At 44.5% G+C, this 24848-nt stretch overlaps 1 protein-coding gene across 1 annotated transcript; it reads left to right on the top strand.

Moving 5' to 3' along the window:
• Positions 1 to 230: 230 nt before the first annotated feature.
• Positions 231 to 23629, top strand: TYR (tyrosinase). The gene is made up of 5 exons (XM_075849947.1): positions 231 to 1061; positions 9422 to 9638; positions 10495 to 10642; positions 20087 to 20268; positions 23120 to 23629. The coding sequence occupies exons 1-5, from the start codon at positions 231 to 233 to the stop codon at positions 23335 to 23337; spliced, it is 1596 nt and encodes a 531-aa protein (XP_075706062.1). The 3' UTR covers positions 23338 to 23629.
• Positions 23630 to 24848: the final 1219 nt, after the last annotated feature.

Genomic DNA, 24848 nt, shown 5'->3' on the forward strand with positions numbered 1-24848 from the left:
AATTTTGGAATTTTAGAAAAAAATCTACTCCCATTCCTATCCGTTCCCATGAGTAGTACTAATGAGGGGAGGGATTATAAATTTTCTTCACTGGGAGTGAGAGTCCAACATGATGATATAAGCCTAAACACGTGACGAGGCCAATTAATAAGTGAGGAGAACTGCCTAAAACTTCCTGCCCTGGTTTGTTGTGGAGGGCTGAGGAGGTGGTGAGGTACGGAGACACCAGGATGAGAAGTTGCATGATGCTATTTGCCGCTGCTGTCCTACTTTTAGTATTGCCCTCAACTCATGGACAATTTCCAAGGGCATGTAGCTCAGCGGAGGTCCTCTTGAGTAAGGAGTGTTGCCCACTTTGGGCCGGAGATAATTCTCCTTGTGGAGAAGTTTCCGGGAGGGGAACTTGTCAGGATGTTGTCCTATCTAACTCACCCTTGGGTCCTCAGTTTCCCTTTGCTGGGATTGACGATCGGGAAAACTGGCCTACTGTCTTCTACAACCGGACCTGCCAATGCCAGGGCAACTTCATGGGCTTCAATTGTGGCGATTGCCAATTTGGTTTCACCGGCCCCAACTGTACGGTGAGAAGAACGTTGATCAGGAAAGAAATCTTCAGGATGACTACGGCAGAGAAGGACAAGTTTATCGCCTACCTCAACCTGGCCAAACGTACCGTCAGCCCAGAGTACGTCATCGCCACCGGGACCTACAACCAAATGAACAATGGCTCCAATCCACTTTTTGCAGATATCAATGTGTATGACCTGTTTGTGTGGCTGCACTATTACGCCTCCAGGGACTCGTTCCTAGACGGTGACCTCGTGTGGAGCAATATTGACTTTGCCCATGAAGCGCCAGCCTTCCTGCCCTGGCACAGGTTCTTCTTGCTTCATTGGGAGCATGAAATTCAGAAGCTTACTGAAGACGAGAACTTCACTATTCCCTTCTGGGATTGGAGAGACGCCCAGCAGTGTGAAATCTGTACTGATGAATTTTTGGGGGGGACCCACCCAACCAGCAACAACCTCCTGAGCCCAGCTTCTTTCTTCTCTTCCTGGCAGGTAAGTTCAGATGTCTCTTACATCACCACTTTCCTAATTTTCAGCTGTTACCCAATATATGTAAAACCAAAGAGCAAAAACTGGTCTGTTGTGCCAAATTACAAACTCTGCTTCACTACATTGACAAACTTAGCTCTGCTACATATGACTCACTATCTTTCCATGGATATATTGATCGATAGGTTGCAAATTTTATGGCTTCAAAGCCACAAGTCCCTTTAAAACAAAAATTAAAAAAATTGGTGAAAGTTAATGCCGCCCAATGATTACGTTTTACTGAACGACTCATTGATCCGTTTTCATTGGCAGCTTCTTTACTAATACACGTGATCTACTAGATCTTTAAACATGGCCGTGATACAGCTCCAGGAGCGAGATTTGGTCCGATATTGAATGGGACTGCAGAAAAAGCTTTACAAAAACAATCTGTCTTGCAGACCCCCCCAGGATTTTTTTGTCCATATGATTTAGAAGACCCCCCGTATCCTTCTAGAGTAGAGATGGATCTTGTAGGTCCACATTGGTAGAATAAAAAAAAATTCTGACCTCTTTATTGTAAGGGTATGTGCACACACAAAATCAAAAACGTCTGAAAATACGGAGATGGTTTCAAGGGAAAACCGCTCCTGATTTTCAGACATTTTTTAATCGGTCGCGTTTTTAACGACCGTTTTTGTCGTTTTGTTTTTTTTTCTATAGTCAATGAAAAACGGCTGGAGAAGTGACCTGCACTTCTTTTTCATGGAAGTTTTTTTTACGCGTCCGTTTTTTAAAAACTGCTTCGTAAAAAAACGCCCCGTTGGAACAGAATGCCGTATTTCCCATTGAAATCAATGGGCAGATGTTTGGAGGCGTTCTGCTTCCGATTTTTCGGGACGTTTATGGCCCAAAAACGGCTGAGAACACTGTGTGTGGGTACCCTTAGGGTATGTTCACACGCAGTAGATATTCATGCAGATTTGTATATTAAAAAGGGTTAAATCCGCTGGAAACGGCCGTAACAGAATGAGCGTGCCGCGTGTTTTAAAATCTGCAGCGTGCTGTGATTTCCATGCAGAAAATGTTCAGCGGCGTGTGGATGAGACATATTCATATCTCGCCCACGTGGCCGGTACTGTAATCCGCTGCGAATTCTGTGCGCTAATCCAAACTGTCAGGAGTCCTAATAAGGGCGTATTTACGTAAGTCGTTTATTTATTGCAGCAAAACCACGCCAATAACGACTCCTATGATGCGGTTAGAGTTAACAGACTCACGGTCGGGCTGCTGGGATTTGCGGTCGTAATACACTGTGACCCCGACCTTACAGTGACCGGAGACGCGCCATATTTGTTAAACGGCTGCGAAATGTTTTGAGGCACTGACCTCCAGCAAACTTCTATATTTTCTTTTCTTTCCCAAGCGACGAGTTGAGGGTGTGACCTATAAATCGATGTCTGATTGGAAATTGTGCACGGGTCTAGTCAAACGTTCAGAAAACTGCGGCGCTTTGCTGTGATACGCCACAACGTAGGAGTAAACTCTGACAGATGGCGCCATACTGGCTCCGAGCGCTGCCGTACGTGTTCCGCCATACTACGTGTATGAAGATATTCCTCGCCAAAATCCTGCTTCCATATACCTCTGTACGTACGGAGACCATAGAACATGCCACAATTGGTTTTTTCTCCGTCAGTCTACAGATGTAGCCATCTTTATCTTGACTTAACGCATTAAATACTCAGTGGCGAGAGCCTTTATCTTGACTTTTTCAATGGCTTTTGTTGGGTGATATCACGCTGCCGCAAGTAATCAGTCAAGATAAAGATGGCTACATCTGTATACTAAATCCAACAAAACCTCAAAATGAAATCGGAGATATACGGCGGTACAGTAATCGCTCTTTCACCTCTATGGAAGCCCAAAAGGTGTAGCCATCCTTCTTTTTTTATTTCAAATCGCATGTGAGTCCCTGACCCAAAGTGACGCACCAAGTCACATGCCACTTTGCAGCAATTGTAAAATATCTAACCTGGTTGAAAATTTTTGCGATAGTCGCAAGCTCGTTTGCAACTTTTTCCCTAATAGGGAATAACGTATTTACCGCAATTCTGTCTATTCACACCCAACTTTTCCTCCCCTGCCTAAGTCGTCCTGAATATTAAACCGGATCGCTCCTCTCTCCTGACATGTCTGTTTTAGTAAATACTTGTACTTCTCATAATATAATAATTCTGGAGAATCTTCTTATTGAAGTCTGCATTATGCCATTCCTCTGTTGTTCCTACTGGAAATTTAGAAATAGATTAACAACTGAGTGTTGCCATTTCCTTGACAAATGGGTGTGTCCCTACAGTCTGGCACTGATTGGACAGTCATTCTGTGTAGTAACACCCCCCCCCTCCCACTGGTAACACCTAGTTGTCAATTTATTTATACATTTCTAGGAGGAGTAACAGAGGAACGGGCAACCAAAAAAATATGTTCCAGACTTTTAATTTCACAGGAATGCAAGTATTTACTAAAACAGACCTGTCAGGAGAGGTGACATCTTTACGGTATTACGGAGTGATAATAGAGCACCCATACGGGTTGACAGGGCCCAACTGTACCACGTATTTCATATGGAGACATATGATGGACCATGCCACAATTTGGCACACATTGTAGCATGTTCCATGCCGTATTACAGCGCTATATCTCCAACATCAGGAACGCAACGGAGCACCATATGACGTCGCACAAAGTCTCCTCCTCTCTGTGCTACGGAAAAATTGTGCTCCCTGCCGTTCTATGGCGATCAATGTTCGGCTCAGTAAATCTGCTGGGGATTGTGATGTGGCTTTAAAATGGGCACGAAAACGTGGGTGTATTATGGCCGGTTTAATCCATTGACATTTAACTCTTTGTTTTCTGGTTTATAGGGCTAAGCACTACATTAAATGTATACACCAGGGAAATTCCCATCGGCCTACCGTTTTTTCAACTATATTAAATCGTAGGAGACTATCCTTCCCTATACATAGGGCCGACGCAAAAAAAAAAAAAAAAAAATTCTACCGTGCGGTATAAGTATTTTGCAATAAAGCCCAATGGGTGATGGTAGCCACTATATGGCATCTGTCACTGGCCTCCGTCAGACGTATATGTTGTGACTGTATACCTACGACAGACGTCACTAACGCGGAGTATACGGAGTGTCCGCCAGTCTATCAGTTTTATCTGGAGTGTTCCTTTAAGTCAACCGCACCATGGCAATTTCACAGCCAAAGGGAAATCTCTCTCTTGTCACTGCTGATGTGACCGTTCATTCATGGAAATCCGTGCCGCAACAATTGGATGTGCTTTACTTTGATTAGTGATGGAACGTTCTAATCCGTCTAGTCAGTGTCTTCTATATTCAGCGCGGCTCAGCTGACGGCAGGATATCGGCACGCTTCATGGTATTCAGCACCGTAGTAAATAAGATGCTGTGTTTTTAGCCACCAGTCTTCTGCTTCCTTTTGGATCAAAAAACTGAACCAAAAACTGCATGTGTGATTTCAGCCCTAAGGGTAAGTTCACACCATGCGGATACGCTACGTAAAAGTGAAACGTCTTACCGGGAGGTCGGGCTGGATGAAGAAGCACCGAATTCTGAGTTATGATTTTTTTTTTTTTGGGTGGAATCTCCGATTTTCAGACCCCAAATCACAACATCTGCTATTTGTTGCGGGTTTTACCTCCCCAGTAAATTCAATGGAGAAAACCTGCAACGCCTAAGCGGCGATTACGCACGTCGAATTGACGTGCTATGGATTAAAAAACCACGCCGAGGGTCAAATTTCGAGCTCTTTATCAGCTTTATAATTTAAACCGCGTGTGGATGAGATTTGATCAAATCTCATCTACTCTGCTGCTACTGTTAGGCTGCGGATTTTCCGCAATGATATATCGGTTGCGGAAAATTTTCATTATTTATGCTACATGTGTCTTAAAGTTGTCGTATGAGAGTAAAATAAGTAGTTTCCCTGAAATAGCACCGCTGTTGTCCGTGGCACTGTCTGGTATTACATCTCAATTAAGAAATGCTAAATATTGAAAAGCGGGTTAGTCAATGTGTATACAATATGTGGCAAAAAATTAGAAAATAAACTCTGATATATCACTGCACCTCCAATACAAAGCCACTTTATTATAACATTACAAAAATAGACAAAATAAAAATGTGCCGGACCCAAGTCCTCGCCCCTGATCGAGCTGAAGGAGTAACCACTCATGGAAGAGAGATTCTATAAGTTATCGACCACAGAATGTAAAAAGGTTTGCAGAAATATTGCCGTTGCATCTATACATACACATACCTCCCAACTTTTGAATTCGGAAAAGAGGGACATTTTAAGCCACGCCCCTAACCACGCCCAATATCCCGCATAAACCTCAAATCACGGCCAGATCCTTCTTTAATAACGCGCGCACATTCTCACTGCGGATCCCTGGACTGTCTGGATATCACAGATATTATGGATCCGGTTATGTCGTCTTTATGTTACTTTTCCTATCTTGGGTATAACGGCGGCAGCAGCTGCAGGACAAACCATAAGGCTGAGAACAATAATTGACAGGTAGCAGAGTTACATGATGGGGAATTTTTTTCCCAGTTGTGTAACTCTGCTACCGGTCAATGGAAAAATCGTCCACCAGAGGGAAAAATGTTTCCCCATGGCGGAGAATCACGAAGAAACACCTGGGAATCAGACATGATGGGGAAAGATTTTTCCCTGTAGTGGATGACTTTTCAGCTGACCGGTAGCAGAGTAAGGGTATGTTCACACGGCAGCGTCCGTTACGGCTGAAATTACGGTGCTGTTTTCAGGAGAAAACTGCTCCGTAATTTCAGCCGTAATGGCATGTGCAGGCGTCTTTCGCTGCGTCCATTACGGACGGAATTGGAGCTGTTTTTCCATGGAGTCAATGGAAAACGGCTCCATTTACGCCTGAAGAAGTGACAGGCACTTCTTTGACACGGGCGTCTTTTTTACGCCCCGCCTTTTGACAGCGGCGCGTAAAAAAAAATGACCATCTTCACAGAACATCGTAAAACCCATTCTAATGAATGGGCAGATGTTTGCCGACGCTATTGAGCGGCATTTTAGGACGTAATACGCCTCCATTACGCCTGAAAATAGGTTGTGTGAACCCAGCCTTAGGGTTTGTCCACACGACCTATTTTCAGACGTAATGGCGTTTTTTGCCTCGCATTACGCCTGAAAAGATGGCTCCAATACTTCTGCTCATTGCTTGCAATGAGTCTTACGATGTTCTGTGCAGACGAAGTGTAATTTTACGCGTCTCTGTCAAAAGACAGCGCGTAAAATTACGTCCGCGTCAAAGTGCAGGACACTTCTTGGGACTTTTTGGAGCCGTTTTTCATTGACTCCAACGAAGAACAGCTCCAATTACATCCGTAAAAGACGCCGCGAAAAACACGAGTACATGAAAAAACTTCTGAAATTCAGGAGCTGTTTTCTACTGAAAACAGCTGGGTAATTTCAGACGTATTTTGCGTTGTCGTGTGAACATACCCTAACATGAAGGGGAATTATTTTTCGTTGACGTCTAGTTTCTCTTGCAGCGCAGAGAAGACAGAAGTCGCTGGAGGTGAGGAGTTTTTTTATTTTTCGTATTACTAACCTTATTTTTTTGGTTTTGCAGGTTCCGCTGGACTGTTTGGACTACGTCGTAGATTCGTTGGACTACTGCGATCTACGTTTTTAAAAAAAAAAAAAATTGTGAAAGAGGGTTGTGTGGGGAAGTTCTTATTTCAATAAAAAATATTTTCTTATGTCTGTGTTTTTTTTTTTGTTTTTTTTTTAATACTTAGCGCATAGGCAATGGCAGTTGTCTATCTGCGTCCACTACTAAGGTGGGGCTTAGTGTGAGCTGGTAAAAAAGGCTGCAACTAACCCCCCATTATTACCCTGGTACCCACCGCCACCAGGGGTGCTGGGAAGAGCTGGTGCCCGACCATCTGTAGTGACGGACGGGCATTGGGGCGGCCACAGGCTGTTATCATTAGCATGGTATAGGCCAGAAACAATGGCCCTTCCCACCCTGGTAATGCCGGGCTGCTGCTGCGTTGTCTCTGGCTGGTTATGAAAATGGGGGGGGGACGCAATGTCGTTTTTTTTTTGTTTTTTTTTAAAACTATGATTCTCCCCCCCAGTTTCCCATAACCGGCCAGATCCAACATACCGGCAGCAGCCTAGCATTACCAGGGTGGGGGAAGTGCCATGGTTTTTGGCCCTTTCCAGCCTCATAATACCAGCCTGCGGCCGCCCCGGTGCTGGCCCGTTACTACGGATGGTCAGGTACTGGATCATACCCAGCTCTTCACAGCACCCCTGGTGGTGGTGGGTGACGGGAGATAATGGGGGGTTAGTTGCAGCCTTTTTTAACGGCTAACACTAAGCCCCACCTTAGTAATGGACGCGGTCAGACAACTGTCATTACCAAGGCGCTATTAAAGTATTAAAAAAACAGAGACATAAGAAAATATTTTTTTTTATTGAAATAAGAACTTCCCCACGCAAGCTTCTTTCACCATTCTATGTGAAAAAAACGTAGATCATCGCAGTAGTCCAAACAGTCCAGCGGAACCTGCAAAACCAGATCCACACACAGCCCCCTCTTGTACATAGCGCCACACACAGCCCCCTCTTGTACATAGCGCCACACACAGCCCCCTCTTGTACATAGCGCCACGCACAGACCCCTCTTGTACATAGCGCCACACAACCCCCCCCTCCCCCTTATACTTTGTGCCACACAACCCCCCCCATCTCCCTTATACTATGTGCCACACAACCCCCCTCCCCCTTATACTTTGTACCACAATGCCGCCAGAGTGGAGAGTGGTAGAAGTAGCCTACTGCTTCCACTCTCCGCTCTGCCTTCACGTCACTCACCGTTAGGAGAAGGCAGGAGGTCTGGCAGCGGCGGTCTGACTGGTGTCGTTGCTGGAGAGGACAAGTCCAGTCACCTGACCGGTGAGGTGACTGGACTGGTCCACTACCGGGCCGGCATCGACACCAGACAGACCGCCGCTGCCAGACCTCCTGCCTCCTTCTGATACTGATCGCTAATCACTGCTGCAGTCGTCCGGCATGCAGGGCGGCTGTTAGCCGCGATCAGCTGTTTAGATACAGCTGCAGCACCCAGTGGGACATTTTTCAGACTGGGCGAGACAGTGGTGAGAAACTGGGACTGTCCCGGCGGATCCGGGATGGTTGGAAGCTATGCATACATACATACATATATACAAGCTCCAAAAATATCAAAAGAGCATGTAATAGAAAATATAAGATCGTTCAATGACCATGAGCTCTGGGGCCCCAATGCAAAATCTGTAACGGGACCCCCCCCCCCACCTACCATGTGCCATTTATAATACTGGGGTCTTCCCTCATGGCAGAAGGACCAGTTGGGCACCAAGGTCCAGGCGTGACTATTTCTTCAGCTCTTATAGATAAGCACCTGCCTGTACCCCTCCTCCCCGTTAGAAAAGACAATTTGGCTAAAATATGGAGTACTATCATCCCCATGTCTGTCCGCTCAGGATTTAATTTGGATAGGCTAATTGGGGAGTAGTGGACCTAATACTTGGCAAGTATGAAGTTAATCCCTTCCCTCCCCATGATGTAATAGTATGTCGCGGTGAGCGTCCTCTTACCCGCAAAACACTATAATTCCTTCTTGGAAATGGAAAGGGCATGGAAGTTATGCCTGCACCATTGCCAGTGGGTGCCGACTGTAATGAACAGTCGATATCCCGGTAAAACAGGCTGGATCGGAGGGAACTCCGATTTTATTTCTTAAATTATTATTTTTTTTTATACCCCCCCCCCCCTCAGATGCTGAGGCCAATAGCGACCGTGACCACTAAAGAGTTTTGGTAGAGAGGGGGTTCCCTTGTTATCCAATCAGATTATACATGTGGTGTACTCCTTTTTGCAACTATAGTGATGTTAAACTTATTACAAGGTCTTTAAGGTTTAGTAGACCCAAATCCAACCGGGTGCAAACTTTTTAAACTGTTATATTAAAGGAGTTGTCCAGGATCAGAAACAATGATCTACTTTGCATCTTTTTTTTTTTTTTTTTCCAGATTCACCTCCATCTATCCAATGGCTTTGTCTGGTATTGCAGTTCAGCCCTGTTTACTTAAAATGGGAATGAGCTGCAGTACCAGACTCAACCCATGGACAGATGTGGCGCTGTCTTTGAAAATAAAAATGTGCATCCTTTTTTCTAATAATGAGAAACCCCTTGTAATGTCTGGGAACGTTGTGAACTCATTGTATTCTACAAAATTCTTAGTTCTTTTTTCTTATGTTTTATAGACTGTGTGCAGTCAGCCTGAAGAATACAATCGTCTAAGAACCTTGTGCAATGGCACAAATGAAGGTCCGTTACAGAGAAGTCCTGGACGTCATGACCGAAGCCGGACTCCTAATTTACCTACCACAGCTGATGTTGAAGCCTGTTTATCATTAACGGATTATGAAACTGGACCGATGGATCGCAATGCAAATTTTAGCTTCAGGAACACTTTAGAAGGTAATTTTGTCTTGAAAATTGTTGAAAGTCATGACGTTAAGACGGCCATGCAGTTGATACCGTAGCTGTTGGCCAGAAAATCCTTCCACCTACATCTCGCCCAACCCAATAAACATGCCGAACCAATCAGACCAGCATGTTTCGTTCTATCGGTAGAGCGACTTACCTCCTAGTGCAACTTTTTTTTATTTTTTTTTTACCCCCAAAAATATAAATGATCACAAAAATAAGCCAATGACCGCTCCAGTCACTGCCCACAGTAGTAATGTGTTGATCCTGCCAATGCCACTACTGTGGCCAGAGATTGACTGCCACGGTCACTTTTAGCGACCTATCGGAAAGCTACAACTGGTGGTGGACTAGAGCACCATCGGTGTGGGAGTGGTACGCGACTTCATCGGTGAGTCAACTTAATTTTTCAACTTCTATGTAAAGTTTTACGACCATGGAAAACCCCTCTAAGGACCAGTTATACGGGTCTGTAATATGCAGCCCGTACTGTATTACAGGCCAATAGGGACTCGCCATTTTGTTGTAAAGAGTCTCTGCGTGTAGTAATTCCATGTGTGTGGATCCTTAGGTCGGTGTCACACGTGGATAATGCCGGCGCAGAATTGCACCCGTATTACTGGCATAAATCCTGGCCAAAGTTTGGGTCATTAGACCCGCGTTTGGGCCGGCATAAATACAGGTACAAAAATTTAAACTTCCATAAGAGCGGTCAGCATGAAGACCATTCTTGGTTGCATCTGTCTTGCGTGGGGAAAAATGTGGCTCCGGTAAAAGAGCGTTTTTATAAAAGGGCCTTTTTCAGGTTTCTTGCTTTTTGAATTTCTTGTTTCCCTTCTCCATCCAGGTTTTGCTAATCCTCTGACTGCAATTGCAAACCGCTCGCAGAGCACCCTGCACAATTCCCTGCACGTCTATCTGAATGGCTCCATGTCCTCCGTTCAGGGATCGGCTAATGACCCTATTTTTGTTCTTCATCACGCATTTGTTGACAGGTGAGTCTTAGAAAACATCGTAAATAATCATTCCAAGTAGCTGCTGTGCTGCTCTAGGTGACTTGCTGATATCTTTGTCCTTAAATACTAGGTCAAGATGTAGGAATTTCAGTGATGCCTCATGCACACGACCGTATTTTTTCCCACCCGTAAATACTGGCGTAAATACGGGTCCGGTGTCACACGTATTCCACCCGTTTTGCACCAGTATTTACAAACCCGTGCCCGTAAATATGGGTCCGGTGTCACCCGTATTCCACCCGTATTTACGAGCACGGTTTTGGCGGCAAAATAGCACTGCACTAATCGGCAGCCCCTTCTCTCTCTATCAGTGCAGGATAGAGAGAAGGGACAGCCTTTTCTGTAATAAAAGTTAAAGAAATTCATACTTACCCGGCCGTTGTTTTGGTGACGCGTCCCTCTCTTCACATCCAGCCCGACATCCCTGGATGACGCGGCAGTCCATGTGACCGCTGCAGCCTGTGATTGACCTGTGATTGGCTGCAGCGGTCACATGGCCTGAAACGTCATCCAGGACGTCGGGCCGGATGTCGAGAGGGACGCGTCACCAAGGCAACGGGCGGGAGACCGGACTGGAGGAAGCAGGAAGTTGTCGGTAAGTATGAACTTCTTTTATTTTTATTTTTTACAGGTTTATACTGATCGGTAGTCACTGTCCAGGGTGCTGAAAGAGTTACTGCCGATCAGTTAACTCTTTCAGCTCCCTGGACAGTGACTATTTACTGACGTCGCTTAGCAACGCTGCCGTAATGACGGGTGCACACATGTAGCCACCCGTTATTACGAGAGCTCCATAGACTTCTATGGACTGTCCGTGCCGTTATTACGGCCTGAAATAGGACATGCTCTATCTTTTTCAACGGCACGGGCACCTTCCCGTGAGAAAACGGGAAGGCACCCGTCGCCAATAGAAGTCTATGAGCCCGTTATTACGGGTCGTGATTACGAGCCGTAATAACGGGAGTTTTTACGGTCGTGTGCATGAGGCCTTAAGGCTGGGTTCACATGACCATGTTACGTCCGTAATGGACGGAAGGTATTTCAGCCGGAAGACCCGGACCGAACACAGTGCAGGGGGCCGGGCTCTTAGCATCATAGTTATGTACGACGCTAGGAGTCCCTGCCTCTCCGTGGAACTACTGTCCCGTACTGAAAACATGATTACAGTACGGGACAGTTGTCCTGCAGCGAGGCAGGGACTCCTAGCGTCGTACATAACTATGATGCTAAGAGCCCGGTCTTCCGGCCAAAATACGTTCCGTAACATGGTCGTGTGAACCCAGCCTGAAAGTGAGAATGCGGGGGTGGGGGTAAAAGACTAAAGTACAAACCTCTGCAATCGGCACTGCAGGTCATTTTACCTGCGGGAAAAATACCACACCGTGTACGTGAGATTTCCCGGAATCTCATTGACTGTGCTGGTACTGTATTACGCTGCAGTTTTGCCGCACACAAATGCGCACGGCAAAACCGCACGTAATACGCATAGTGTGCATTGACCCTTAGGGCAAAGCCACATGTGGTGGAATTGCTCTTGAATTCCGCTGCGGACACTCCGCAGCGGAGCCGTTTCTCCATTGTATTCCACTTCTATTTAGTAGGCTTCGTTTAGACGAAGCGGAAAATTCCGCTGCGGAGCATAGGCTGCGGTGCGAAATTTGGTGTCCGCAGCATGCACTGGATGTTGCGGAGTTGTGGCGGACTGGTTGTGGTTTTTTTGACATGACATTTCTTCATTCTGGCTGGACCTATGTATTTCTAGGTCTACAGCCAGACTGAGGAAGTCAATGGGGCTCCCGTAATTACGGGAGCGTTGCTAGGAGACGTCTGTAAATAGTCACTGTCCAGGGTGCTGAAAGAGTTAAGCGATCGGCAGTAACTGTTTCAGCACCCTGGACAGTGACTACCGATCACAATATACAGCAACCTGTAAAAAAATAGAAGTTCATACTTACCGAGAACTCCCTGCTTCTGTCTCCAGTCCGGCCTCCCAGGATGACGTTTCAGTCTAAGTGACGGCTGCAGCCAATCACAGGCTGCAGCGGTCACATGGACTGCCGCGTCATCCAGGGAGGTCGGGCTGGATGGCGAAAGACGGACGCGTCACCAAGACAACGGCCGGTAAGTATGAAATTCGTTTACTTTCACTAGGGAAAGTGCTGTCCCTTCTCTCTATCCTGCACTGATAGGGAGAAGGGAAGCACTTTTACCGCAGTCCGCAGCAGCTAGTCCGCATCAATTTACTGCACATTTTGGGCAGATCCGCCGCAGAATCTGCAACGCAGATTCTGTGCTTCATTGATGCGGACAATTGCAGAGGAAATCCGCCACGTGTGGGCATGCCCTAAGGGCATGTTCAGACGTGGCGGAATTGCTGTGGAATTCCGCTGCAGACAGACCGCAGTGGATATCTGCAGCAGATTTTTTTCCCCATTGTCTTCTGTACATTTTTTTAGGTAACTTAGTTCAGACGCTGCGGAAAATAACAATGCAGAATTTAGACTGCGGTGCAGAATTTTCATTTCGCAGCATGCATGGCCGCCAGCGGAGAAGCAGCAGATTTTCACTGTGGATTTCAGCCTTTGCAATGCAAAAACTGAAATCTGCGGCAAGTCGGCTGTGATATCAGCAACGTCTGAATTACCTGTCAAATATGCAAACGTTGCTGCAGATTCGTTGCGTAATTGCCCAGAATCTGCAGCAACGTTTGCAGCGGAAAAATTCTACCACGTCACGTAAGTTAAAGTCACATAAGATTAAACAGGTCAATGTGTTTAACTTTTTAATTAGTTTTACTTTTTTTAGATACAGTTGTTCTGTATTCTCTATACACCACAGCTGTATCGTTCGCCAAGACCAGAATCCGTCAGTCCCGCGGACCTGACTGGTTCAGTGTCAGCAGGTTTGGCGCGTGTCTGACACACAGGATCCACCTATTATTCATCATATCTAAGTTCATAATTTAGATGTGCTAGATTACAGGTGGATCCTGTGTGTCAGACACGCGCCAAACCTGCTGACACTGAACCCATCAGGTCCGCGGGACTGACGGATTCTGGGCTTGGCGAACGATACAGCTGCTGTGTATAGAGAATACAGAGCAGCTGTATCACAAAGTAAAATCATTTTTAATAAAGACGAATTAAAAACTTACACCAAATGCACGGACGGACCTGTTTTATAAAAAAAATTAAAAAATGCCCATCAACGTAGCCTTTAAAAGTTTCGGTCACCTGCACCACCCAACCCAGCGTGCAATCTATAACTCTCAATTCAAAATTGGAGGCTCCCGGAGGTTCAGTTCTATGGATACTACATTCTCTATCCATGTGATACAGATCCCAAATACAGATGTGTGTATGGGGACTGAGACGACACATAACCCTAGGCTCTAGAAAGGGTCGGCCTTAGGATGACCCCTTCTTTATGGTGTAAAATTATAGTGCCAAAAGTGAAGCCTTAATAACCGTGCCCAATCCATTAAGTAGGGAATAATGCTGCATCCTTTTGCAGTTGCCTTTCTATAGTATCAATCTGAAATATAGGATCGGGGTGCCTAGGTGCCAGGCATAGATTTAATAAAGCACTCCCCTGCACAGAAGGGGATAGGAGGGGGAGGTTTATCATTAAGGGAATGGATGCTGGTGGCGTAGGTGATCTCAGAAGTGATTTCGTATAGATGAGAACTTGCAGGCCAGTCCTATATGGACTAATACAGCTCAGAAAAAGTGCCTTCTTTTTGTGTAAAACTAAAAGGAAGATCATTCTTGAACACAAACGGCTGAGCTACGAGACGATGTACTCCGATACTGTACGGGATTCTGGGGAGATGTTTCGTTTCCACCTGCTAAAAAAAAAAAAAAAAAAAGGTTGTCTAGTTTGCACAGTCCGTAAATTTTTTAGTCCCCTGGCAATGTGCTGGTTACGGTTGGTCCTGTTGCCAGGATTAAGTCCTCTTGCGTAGGCTTGGACTGAATGCCTAAAATAGGGGTTTTGTGTCCTTCACTTGCAGAACAGACGGCCTCATCATGCCAGGTCACCCTCCACTATGGAGAACACGTGATGAGGAAACAGCTGAGCACGCGACTTCTGCCTTTTTGGTATATTCCATAGAATATAATCGAAAGTGACCGTGCGTCTGCCACCATGTACAAAACAGGGGGCATTGAAGCAAATCTGCAGCCTTTGGACAACGTAGTTGGGTAGGTTGACCACCATTGAGATAAGGGCAGGGTTGAACTGGCCCACCGGAGAACCAGAGGATCTTCTGATTTGCCCAGGTTCTAACACAATAATGGACCTAAGAGGTCCAGCAGAAGACAACCCCATTTGGAGCTCTTTGAAATCAATCCCTTGAAACTACGGTCTATTTCTTACGGGATGATTCTTAAATGACCTATTAGACCTTATTGATGCTACTGATGTATTCATCTTTATCTTAACTCACCGAATTAAAAAACAAGGGTAAGAAACGTTAACTTTTTCAATGGCTCTTGTGTGATATCAAGCTGCAGCAAGTTATCAGAATCAAGATGAACTTGGCTACAGCTGTACGTCCTCAGGGTACAATAACAACAAGGACTATGGTGAAATGAAAAGTGGACATGTACATGTTCTGTATAGATGGAGGATGGGCACTCAGAACCAACTCATCTGGTGGGCCGAAGGAGACCCCAGTCCTACATTGGGCAGGGGCATAGCAATAAGGGGTGCAGAGGTGGCGGTCTCAACGGGCCCAGAAGACCCTCTGCCACATAAGTGGACATCCGTATTATAAATGTCACATGGTAGGTAGGGGCCCTTTTACATTGGGGCCCAGGAGCTTCAAGTTAAGCCCCTGAGTAACGTCTTACCCATTGACTTTTCTATGGCTTCTATCATCTGTTTCGTAACCTGATAAATTCCTGCCAACTTCATGACGCTGACCATAATGTTATGAAAATCAGTCGTGGGCAGGTCACTGCTTCTTACAAAATCAACACACTCTTCCGTCATCATTCCCATGATCTGATCTGGTTGGATTTGCTCCCACTTCCCGATGCAATCATGTCCTCCTCAATATGATCACGTGAATGGGCCTGTGCTATACTGGACCTGAGCATTCTGATAAACTTCCATAATTTTCAAAAATTGGTACAAAAACTAATACTAACCCTTGCCCTTTAACACTGTATCCTACTTTTTACTATAGTTTATAGTGGGACAGAATATCTGAAGCTTTCATGCTGCCGGCTCTTATAAGTGATATCTTTGACAGTCTCTTTTGTTCTCTGCAATGCTCCGCTCGCTGGCAGAAACTCTTTTGCTCAATGGGATCAGACGATGCTTACTAAGAACTGGCATGACGTGTAAAATGTTCCGTTGCACTGAAGTCTCTTCCATGTTTACATAATGCGTGTCCCCTGCCGGTTTTGCATGAATAGTTTCCTAATGTACGGTTCTCCCCGGACCCACAGACAGCTGACAAAATATCACATGAGACATCCGTTGAAACGGGAATTCCTCCGTTTCCTACTAAGCTTAATATAGCAAATAATGATATTGTTTTCCCATTAACGACGCATAGACATGTCTCCAGTTTCCTCTACTGGGAGCATTAATTTTTCTCTGTAAAGCAGAAATATGGTTTTAGGCTGTAGACTCGTCTGCAAGGAGAACAGATTGAGCAGTATTGGCTGTCAAAATCATCATATGCCGAGACTACCTTTTGTCTGCGGAAGAAATGTAATAATCCATGGTAGAATGCCTTGGATGACCACTATTTTCCAGGGTCGAAATTGCCAACCAGAGCATTAGAGGATCTTCTGGTGGGCATAGGTTCTGACACCATAATGGGCCAGAAAGCTCAAGCAGAAGACAACCACATTTGGAGTTGCACTTGCCATTGGGGTCTATTTCTCTTCTAGATGACCTTTAATTACAATGAGCACCTTGCCTAGATGGGTCAACAAGAAGTAACCATGGAGCCTCATAGCAAAACTTGGAATGGAACGACCCTCTACCATTCGCAATGGAAAGGATATAGATAGGTTTTTACTCTGCCATCTTGGTTTTTTCCAACCTGACTTTTGGCCCTCAGTTTTTAGGTGACATTGTTCATGAAGTGCACGTCACCCCTGAGGCTCTTCCGCATTGGAGCCAGTCCACCCCATTTGCCGGCCCACATATCTTGTAGTGATACAAGCTATGCAGAGGTGTAGCTAGGTTCTCCTACACCTGGGGCAAAGATTCAGATTGGCTCCTCCCCAAATTATTTCCCAAAATGTCCTTCCCCCCCTCTACATGTTTGCTTTTTCAACCATTCAATGAGGTACATTTTTTTTTTTTTCACTTTTATTATTTTGTTTTTTTATGAAACTCGAGCATAAAACCATTTCTACATTTTACAAGCAGTATAGTTATTCAAGGGAGTTACCATAACAATAAATTAAAAGAAAATATATTAAAGAGGCCACACACAGCGCCCTTGTAGATATTTCATACAGCCCCCCCCCCCTTCTAGATAGCGCCACACGCAGCCCCACTTTGTAGAGAGAGAGGGAAAAAAAGGACTTACCGTACCTAGCCCCAATCCCTGCTCTGAGACCATTGCGTGATCCAGTGACGTCATCACGCCGGCCTGTGCTGGGACTTCGTCCCAGGGTCTTATAGGCTGCATGGCCGATATGTCCTGTAGCCTTGTAATGGCGGAGCAGGGAGCTGCTCCGCCATAGTACTAAATTGTATCTACATCCTCAGGATGCAGATACTATTGAATGTCAGAGTCACGGCCACCAGGCCCATAAAGGTAATGTACCGGATGGCGTGGGTCCCGTAGCAGGAGGGGGCCCTGAGAAGATGGGACCGCCGCAGAGCAGCCATATCAAAACAGCTGATTGCAGCTCATGTGCACCCTGTATGCTGCCCAGGATATAGGCTGCCTACCAGCAGCCATCTGCGGCGCCCCCACCCTTCCCTACATAGTAGTTGCGCCCCTCCCCCAGCTACACCCCTGAGTTATGCCTGTTGTCCTCATGTATACAAACGTTCTTCATTTTCGAGTCCAGGTAGACTGTTCCAGAGAACCAGCCCTGCATATTGTGGAAGTTCTCAGACTACCTGCCCCCTGCTAACATTGGTACGAGTGATGGGTCAGTACTGCAAAGTTACTACCTATAAACACCTGGACATTAGATTAACTAGACTAGCTTCAAAGTAAACAAAATGTCAACCCGAGGTTCCCTTATTTTATATTAGGTAAACTGGATCCTCTGCCAATATTATACAGCTCTGACCCATTGAGACATTGACCTCTGTAGGTTCCTGTGGTATCTGGTACCAAGACATTGGCAGCAGATCCTTTAAGTCCTGCAGGTTGTGCGGTGCGGCCTCCATGGACCTGACTTGTTTTTTCAGCACATCCCTCAAATGATCGGATTGAGATCTGGGGAATTTAGAGGCCAAGTCCACACCTTTTAGCCAAACTCTGTCGTGTTCCTCAAACCATTCCTGAACAATTTTTGCAGTGTGGCAGAGCATGTTATGCTGCTGAAAGAGGGCACTGCCATTAAGGACTACCGGCACCATAAAGGGGTGTATATGGTCTGAAATTATGTTTAGATGGGGGATTCAAGTCAAAGAAACATACTCATGAATACATGGACCCCAGGTTTCCCAGCAGAACGTTGCCCAGCGCATTACACTGCCCCCACTAACTTGTCTTCTTCCCAGTGCAATCTGGTGCGATTTCTTCCCCCATGTAAGTAACGCACACGCACCCAGCCGTCCACCTGATGTAAAAGAACCTGATTTATCAGACCAGGCCGCCTTCTCCCATTGCTCCAGTTCTGATGCTCATGTACCCAGTGTAGGTGCTTTTGGCAGTGGTCAGTACGGGCATTCTGACTAGTCTGTAGCTATGCCACCCCTTATGCAGAGGGCTACGATGCTCTGTGTTCGGACACCATTCTATCATAGCCAACAGTAACTTTTTCAGCCACTTGTGCTACAGTAGCTCTTCTTCCTTGGGTGCCCATAATCTTGTCACCGGTTGTCCTTCCTTGGAGCACTTTTGGTAGGCACTAACAACTACATATCGGGAACACCCCACAAGATCTGCCCTTTTTGGAGATGCTTTGACCCAGTTGGCCAAATTGTGATGTCTTGACCTTGTCACAGTCGCACTGATCCTTACACTTGCCAATTTTTTTTTCTACTTCCAACATCAACTTCAAGAACGGACTGATCACTTGCTGCCTTGTATCCCCCACACCCTGTCAGGCGCCATTGTAACCAGATAATCAATGTTATTCACTTCACCGGTCAGTGGTTTTAATGTTCTAGGTGAATGATGGATCTATTGCACTTTGTGTGTATTTGAGTGTTAATAAGTCAATCAGTCACAAGCACTATTAAGGACCTCTAAATAAATAGTGAGCTTCTCTGTTCAGGACGGACCAATTAGACAGAGTGGAGAGCAGCTACTTGGGGGCCTCTCGCCAGAGTCTTGGCTTGAAGCTCCTGGGCCCCAATGAAAAATTACATCCCCCCCCCCCCCACACACTGTGCTATTCATAATACAGGTGTCTTATGGTAAACCCCCTCAGACACCATATCCCAGGTGCGACTGCTACCTCTGCATCCTGTATACCTACACCTCTGTCTCCCGCTCTGCAGCACTAGGCACAACTGTGCATTACACAAACAGTTCATTGGTTTCAATAGGAATTGTGTAATGCTGCTTTTCTCCTGTGGTGGCACTGCTGGAGAATTTAACAATTGCTACCAGATTCTCCTGCAGAATACAGTTCACTGCTGAGGGTCCGAGCAATGGGACACCTTGTAAACCACTTAAACTTAGGGGACCCTTCTATCAAAAAGGCATTGTCCAAAGAAGACAACCCTTTAAAGGAGTTGTGGGGACTGAAAAGTATTATCTGTGTAGTCACTGCAGTATGTGATACACTCGCTAATATATGTTCCAGTCCCCGTCGCGCTGATTCTGAGATTCATAAAAAAAATTATATATATATATATATATATATATATTTATTTTTTTTACAGTGCTGGCGGGGGACAGGAAGTCTAGTTGCAGTCTTCCTTCATGACAACACGCCTCTTCATCATGTGACCGGCCTTGCTGTACTCTATGTAATCTATGTAGCCGTAGTACAGCGACTACGTAGACTACAGCGGGGCCGGTCACAAGAAGAGTTGTTGTCATGAAGAAAGACTGTGCAACTAGACTTCTGGTCCCCCGCCAGCGCTACCTACATCGATGAAAATCTCGGCGGGGGACCGGAATGTATATTCGCGAGTGTACTCTTACTGCGGCGACTACACGGCTAATACTTTTCGGTCCCCATATTACCCCTTTTTAAATACAATACCATTAATTTCTAATACACATGTCTTCCATATAATTGTTTGTTTTCTCTTTCTCAGTATATTTGAGCAATGGCTTAGAAGACATCAGCCATCACTCAATGTTTATCCAGAAGCCAATGCACCGATTGGTCATAATCGTGGGTACTACATGGTTCCATTCATCCCACTTTATACCAACGGAGAGTTCTTTGCCCCTTCACGAAACATGGGATACGATTATGACTATCTAGCAGAATCAGGTAAAGATTATTGTGTAAAAATTTCGAATTTCTACAACCTCGGCTTATGAACTATAAAATATGTCCTGGTAAAATTATTGATTTCTTGCAGTCATTTGCTGCAACAGCAGCTACCTTTTAAGCCTTTAAAGGGGCTTTCTAGTCCCTAAAATTTGAGGGCCTATACTCTGGATATGCTATCGCTTTTTAGGGACCATCCCAGCTTAACAACAATCCTTTGGTATTCCAAATAAAACTGGAAAATTAGCTAGTATTTCAGAAACCAGTAACCTTAGGCATTCTTCACACATATCATATATATATATATATATATATATATATATATATATATATATATTTTATTTTTTTTAGTGCCACTTTGTATTAAAAACAAGTATTTTTTTTTTTTAATTTAATTTACTGCCCCACATATGTTCTTGTAAAAATCTTGATTGGCTGTTGCCACCTCTAGAGGGCTCCTATGTATGCAGCTCTAATTCAAGTCAAACCAAAACCTATATCGCCCTCTAGTGGTGACAACCAACAGCTGAGATAATCACACCAACAGCCCAAAAGAGTGTAAGGGGTTCTCCATTTTGAACAATCCCATTTTACTAGACAGATCCCCTTACCATAAGCTGATCATAGAATTTTCCACTGTAAGGACCCCAGCCAAAAGTCTTTCTGTGGGGAATCTTTACTAAAAATGTTAAATTCTCCTGTGGGGGCACTACAGGGAAATTGAAGTATTACACCGTTCCCATTTAAATCAATGTTCTGTATATGTAATACACTGACATGTTGGGTCCGCCACACAGACAGATGAAGGTCCTGAACATTGTGGCATGGTTTTTCGGACAGAACTTGCGCTGCGTAAAAAAGCGCTCCTACTTACTTCCTCCCTTCTTTGATGTCCGCTCTGCCTTCCTACTATGACATTGCAGGCCATGTGACACTGTAGCCTGTGATTGGCTGCAGCGGTGACCCGTCACGGTCACATGCGACTATGCCGCAAAAGTCACAATACTTGACATTCTGTTGCGGGTTTTGCATCCCCATTGAGTTCAATGGGGAAAACCTGCAACAGAAAATCAAACACAGCATGAATTGACGACACCTCAGTTTGGTGCGGTTTTTCGCCCGGAATTATCTGCAGCGCTCAGGCCGGATACGCTGCGTGCTTTTACACAGCGTATCCGCTCTTCTAAATCGGCGTACAGAATTTTTACATTGATTTCAAGTTGATCAGTTTTTAGCTGGAGGATTCTGTACTGAGCAGTAACCAGGTATCTTGACTTGGAAAACTGCCTGAATTTAATGAAGTCATTTAGTCTTGTGTATCATTAAAAGGCCCTTGCAACATGATAATGAAGCCGCTGTTGATGAAAGCGCTCCAGTAGATGTTCCTCTGGGCGAGAAGCTCTTAAGCTGATGGAGAAAAATCACTTGGTACCGATAGGAAATTTCTCGGGAAGCTTCTCTCCTTTTTTTATGATATATTTTTGGCATGTAAAGCCTGAGTGACGAGAGGGAGGCTGCCAGTCTTATACCCAGGACAATGGTAATTACGGCTGTTTTACTCATGGCTAGGTTTATTAGGACCATTAACTCTACAATGTTATAGGCTTCGTGGCATATTCTGGTTTTACGTGTTCTTCATCTCAATGAGGCTGAATATCATGGCGGAGGTTCATTTGTGATTGAAGGGAAGAGACACGTCTTATCTAGCTCCAGCATTGCGACAAGGAGACTTAAAATCACAATCTGAAAAACAAAACCACTGCTCCGAAGAATCCTTAAAGCCGGGTTACTTATGTAAGATGACCGCTAAACCTGGGAATTTGGCTACCGCATTTCATCTCCTACAATTAACTTTTTCTTTTTTAATATTTATCTATTATATTTCTCAGTCTTCTTCTTCTCCATCTATCTATCTATCTTCGGAGGACTAGACAGGCTGTCCATGTAATGCACAGACATATTGATTTCAAAGGGCACCATGTAATGCTTAATTTCCCCTGTGGTGGTGCTGCAGGGAAATTGAACACTGAGGCCTCATGCACACGACCGTGCATTACGGTCCGCATACTATCCGCATATGCAGAGCCGAAAATGCGGATAGTATAGGACACATTCTATTCTATGGCCCAATGCACACGGCCGTGGTTTCCACGGTCCTTGCATTGGCCGGGAGCCCGGACTGCAAAAAAAAATAGGCCAATCCTTTTACAGGCTGCATTTGCAGTCCGGGCTACTTGGAGTCAATGCACATCTTGTATGTGCACGGTCCATAATTGCGGACGGCCCACAGATGACAGTCTATGGCAGTCTATGGCCCGTCTGGGCCATGCACACTGCTACACCCGTGAGCATGAGGCCTTACTGTCAGATTTCCCCACAGATTATAGGAGGACACCCTGTGATTAGCTTATTTTCTAAACAAAAATGACCGACAACTCCTTTTAAAGGGGATATCCGCTTTGGACAATCCCTACTTGTTGTAACGGTTCCTTGACAATAAATTGATCACAGAGTGTCCCCCTGTTGGGACCCCAAGCAATCAGCTGTAATCTGAGGGAAAACCTGGCAGTAAGTGTTCAATTTCTCTGCAGCACCACCAGAGGGGAAATTAAGCATTACATGGTACCCATTCTTATCAATAGGTTGTCTGTGCAATGCAGGACAGGACCGGTCCTAAAGAGAGAGACACTCTTTGTAACCACTCGCCACTCTGGCCTAGAGATGAGGAGCCTCAATAGAGGACCCTCCTCTTTTAACTCATTTAGAAAATGGGTTTGCTAAATTGGACAATTCATTTTAAGTAAATCTTTCAATTACTGCTAATTTAACAGTATTTCCTTTACTTCCTCAGACACCATTGCAGATTTCTTGTTGCGTTATCTGGAAGAAGCAAGACAAATTTGGCAGTGGCTTGTGGGAGCGGCAGTAGTCGGTGGTCTGATTACGGCCGTGATTGCAACAATTGTAAGTTTGACATGCCGTCGAAAGAGGAAAGCGATCTTGGAGGAGACTCAACCTCTCCTCATGGAGGCCGAAGATTATCACAGCACTTATCAATCCAATCTATGATGTAGGAGCAGCAGCACCTAGAAGTGGGACTTTCCTTACCCTGAGAAAATGTGTGTAAAAGTACACAGCCAAGATGCCGGACATATTATTATGACTACAGGATTTTAATATTGACCATTTTTATTTCAGCAGTTGTCCCTCTGCTTGTGCAGAGGAGCGTAAATAATGTACATTTCAGTATGTACTTTTAAAAGATACCGTATATACTGCTGCTGAGTGTGACGTGTCCCGCATACATTTATTATATGTAACTCGTATATTAGAATTGTCATTTAATGCCTAAATTCCTATACAGTAAAAAAGGGAGAAATCTATTAGTATGCGTGTGTTTTTATATTTATTCCCGCTCTTCTAGTGTACCTCTCTTCGGCAGTACAGTAAAGGAATTATTTTGGCGTATGACACTTTTACTACTTTCTTTACTTCAGCCATTCATGGATGTGCCAAAGTGATGAATAGCCAGATGAAGGAAGCTCTGAGTTTCAGAATTTCGGCTTGACTGAGCAACTGAAGTTCAGACAGTTTTGCCAGTTTGCGGGTCGGTTTAGAAGCCCTAACAAAAAAACTGCCCCAGCACTTATTATGGAGGCGTTATGGATGGCATTCAGCTATGGGGCACACAGATACGGGCCATGCCAATTTAAAATAATAGAATATAACTTCTATAATACTGCCCCATACATACAAGAATATAACTACTATAATACTGCCCCCTATGTACAAGAATATAACTACTATAATACTGCTCCTATGTACAAGAATATAACTACTATAATACTGCCCCCTATGTACAAGAATATAACTACTATAATACTACCCCCTATATACAAGAATATAACTACTATAATACTGCCCCCTATATACAAGAATATAACTACTATAATACTACCCCCTATATACAAGAATATAACTACTATAATACTGCCCCTATATACAAGACTATAACTACTATAATACTGCTCCTATGTACAAGAATATAACTACTATAATACTGCCGTCTATATACAAGAATATAACTACTATAATACTGCCTCCTATATACAAGAATATAACTACTATAATACTGCCTCCTATATACAAGAATATAACTACTATAATACTGCCCCTATATACAAGAATATAACTACTATAATACTGCTCCTATATACAAGAATATAACTACTATAATACTGCTCCTATATACAACAATATAACTATTATAATACTGCCCCCTATATACAAGAATATAACTACTATAATACTGCTCCTATATACAAGAATATAACTACTATAATACTGCCCCCTATGTACAAGAATATAACTACTATAATACTGCCCCCTATATACAAGAATATAACTACTATAATACTGCCGCTTATATACAAGAATATAACTACTATAATACTGCTCCTATGTACAAGAATATAACTACTATAATACTGCCCCTATATACAAGAATATAACTACTATAATACTACCCCTGTATACAAGAATATAACTACTATAATACTGCCCCTTATATACAAGAATAA

Source organism: Rhinoderma darwinii, chromosome 2 (genome assembly GCF_050947455.1).
Source record: "Rhinoderma darwinii isolate aRhiDar2 chromosome 2, aRhiDar2.hap1, whole genome shotgun sequence".
NCBI classification, from domain to species: Eukaryota; Metazoa; Chordata; class Amphibia; order Anura; family Rhinodermatidae; genus Rhinoderma; species Rhinoderma darwinii.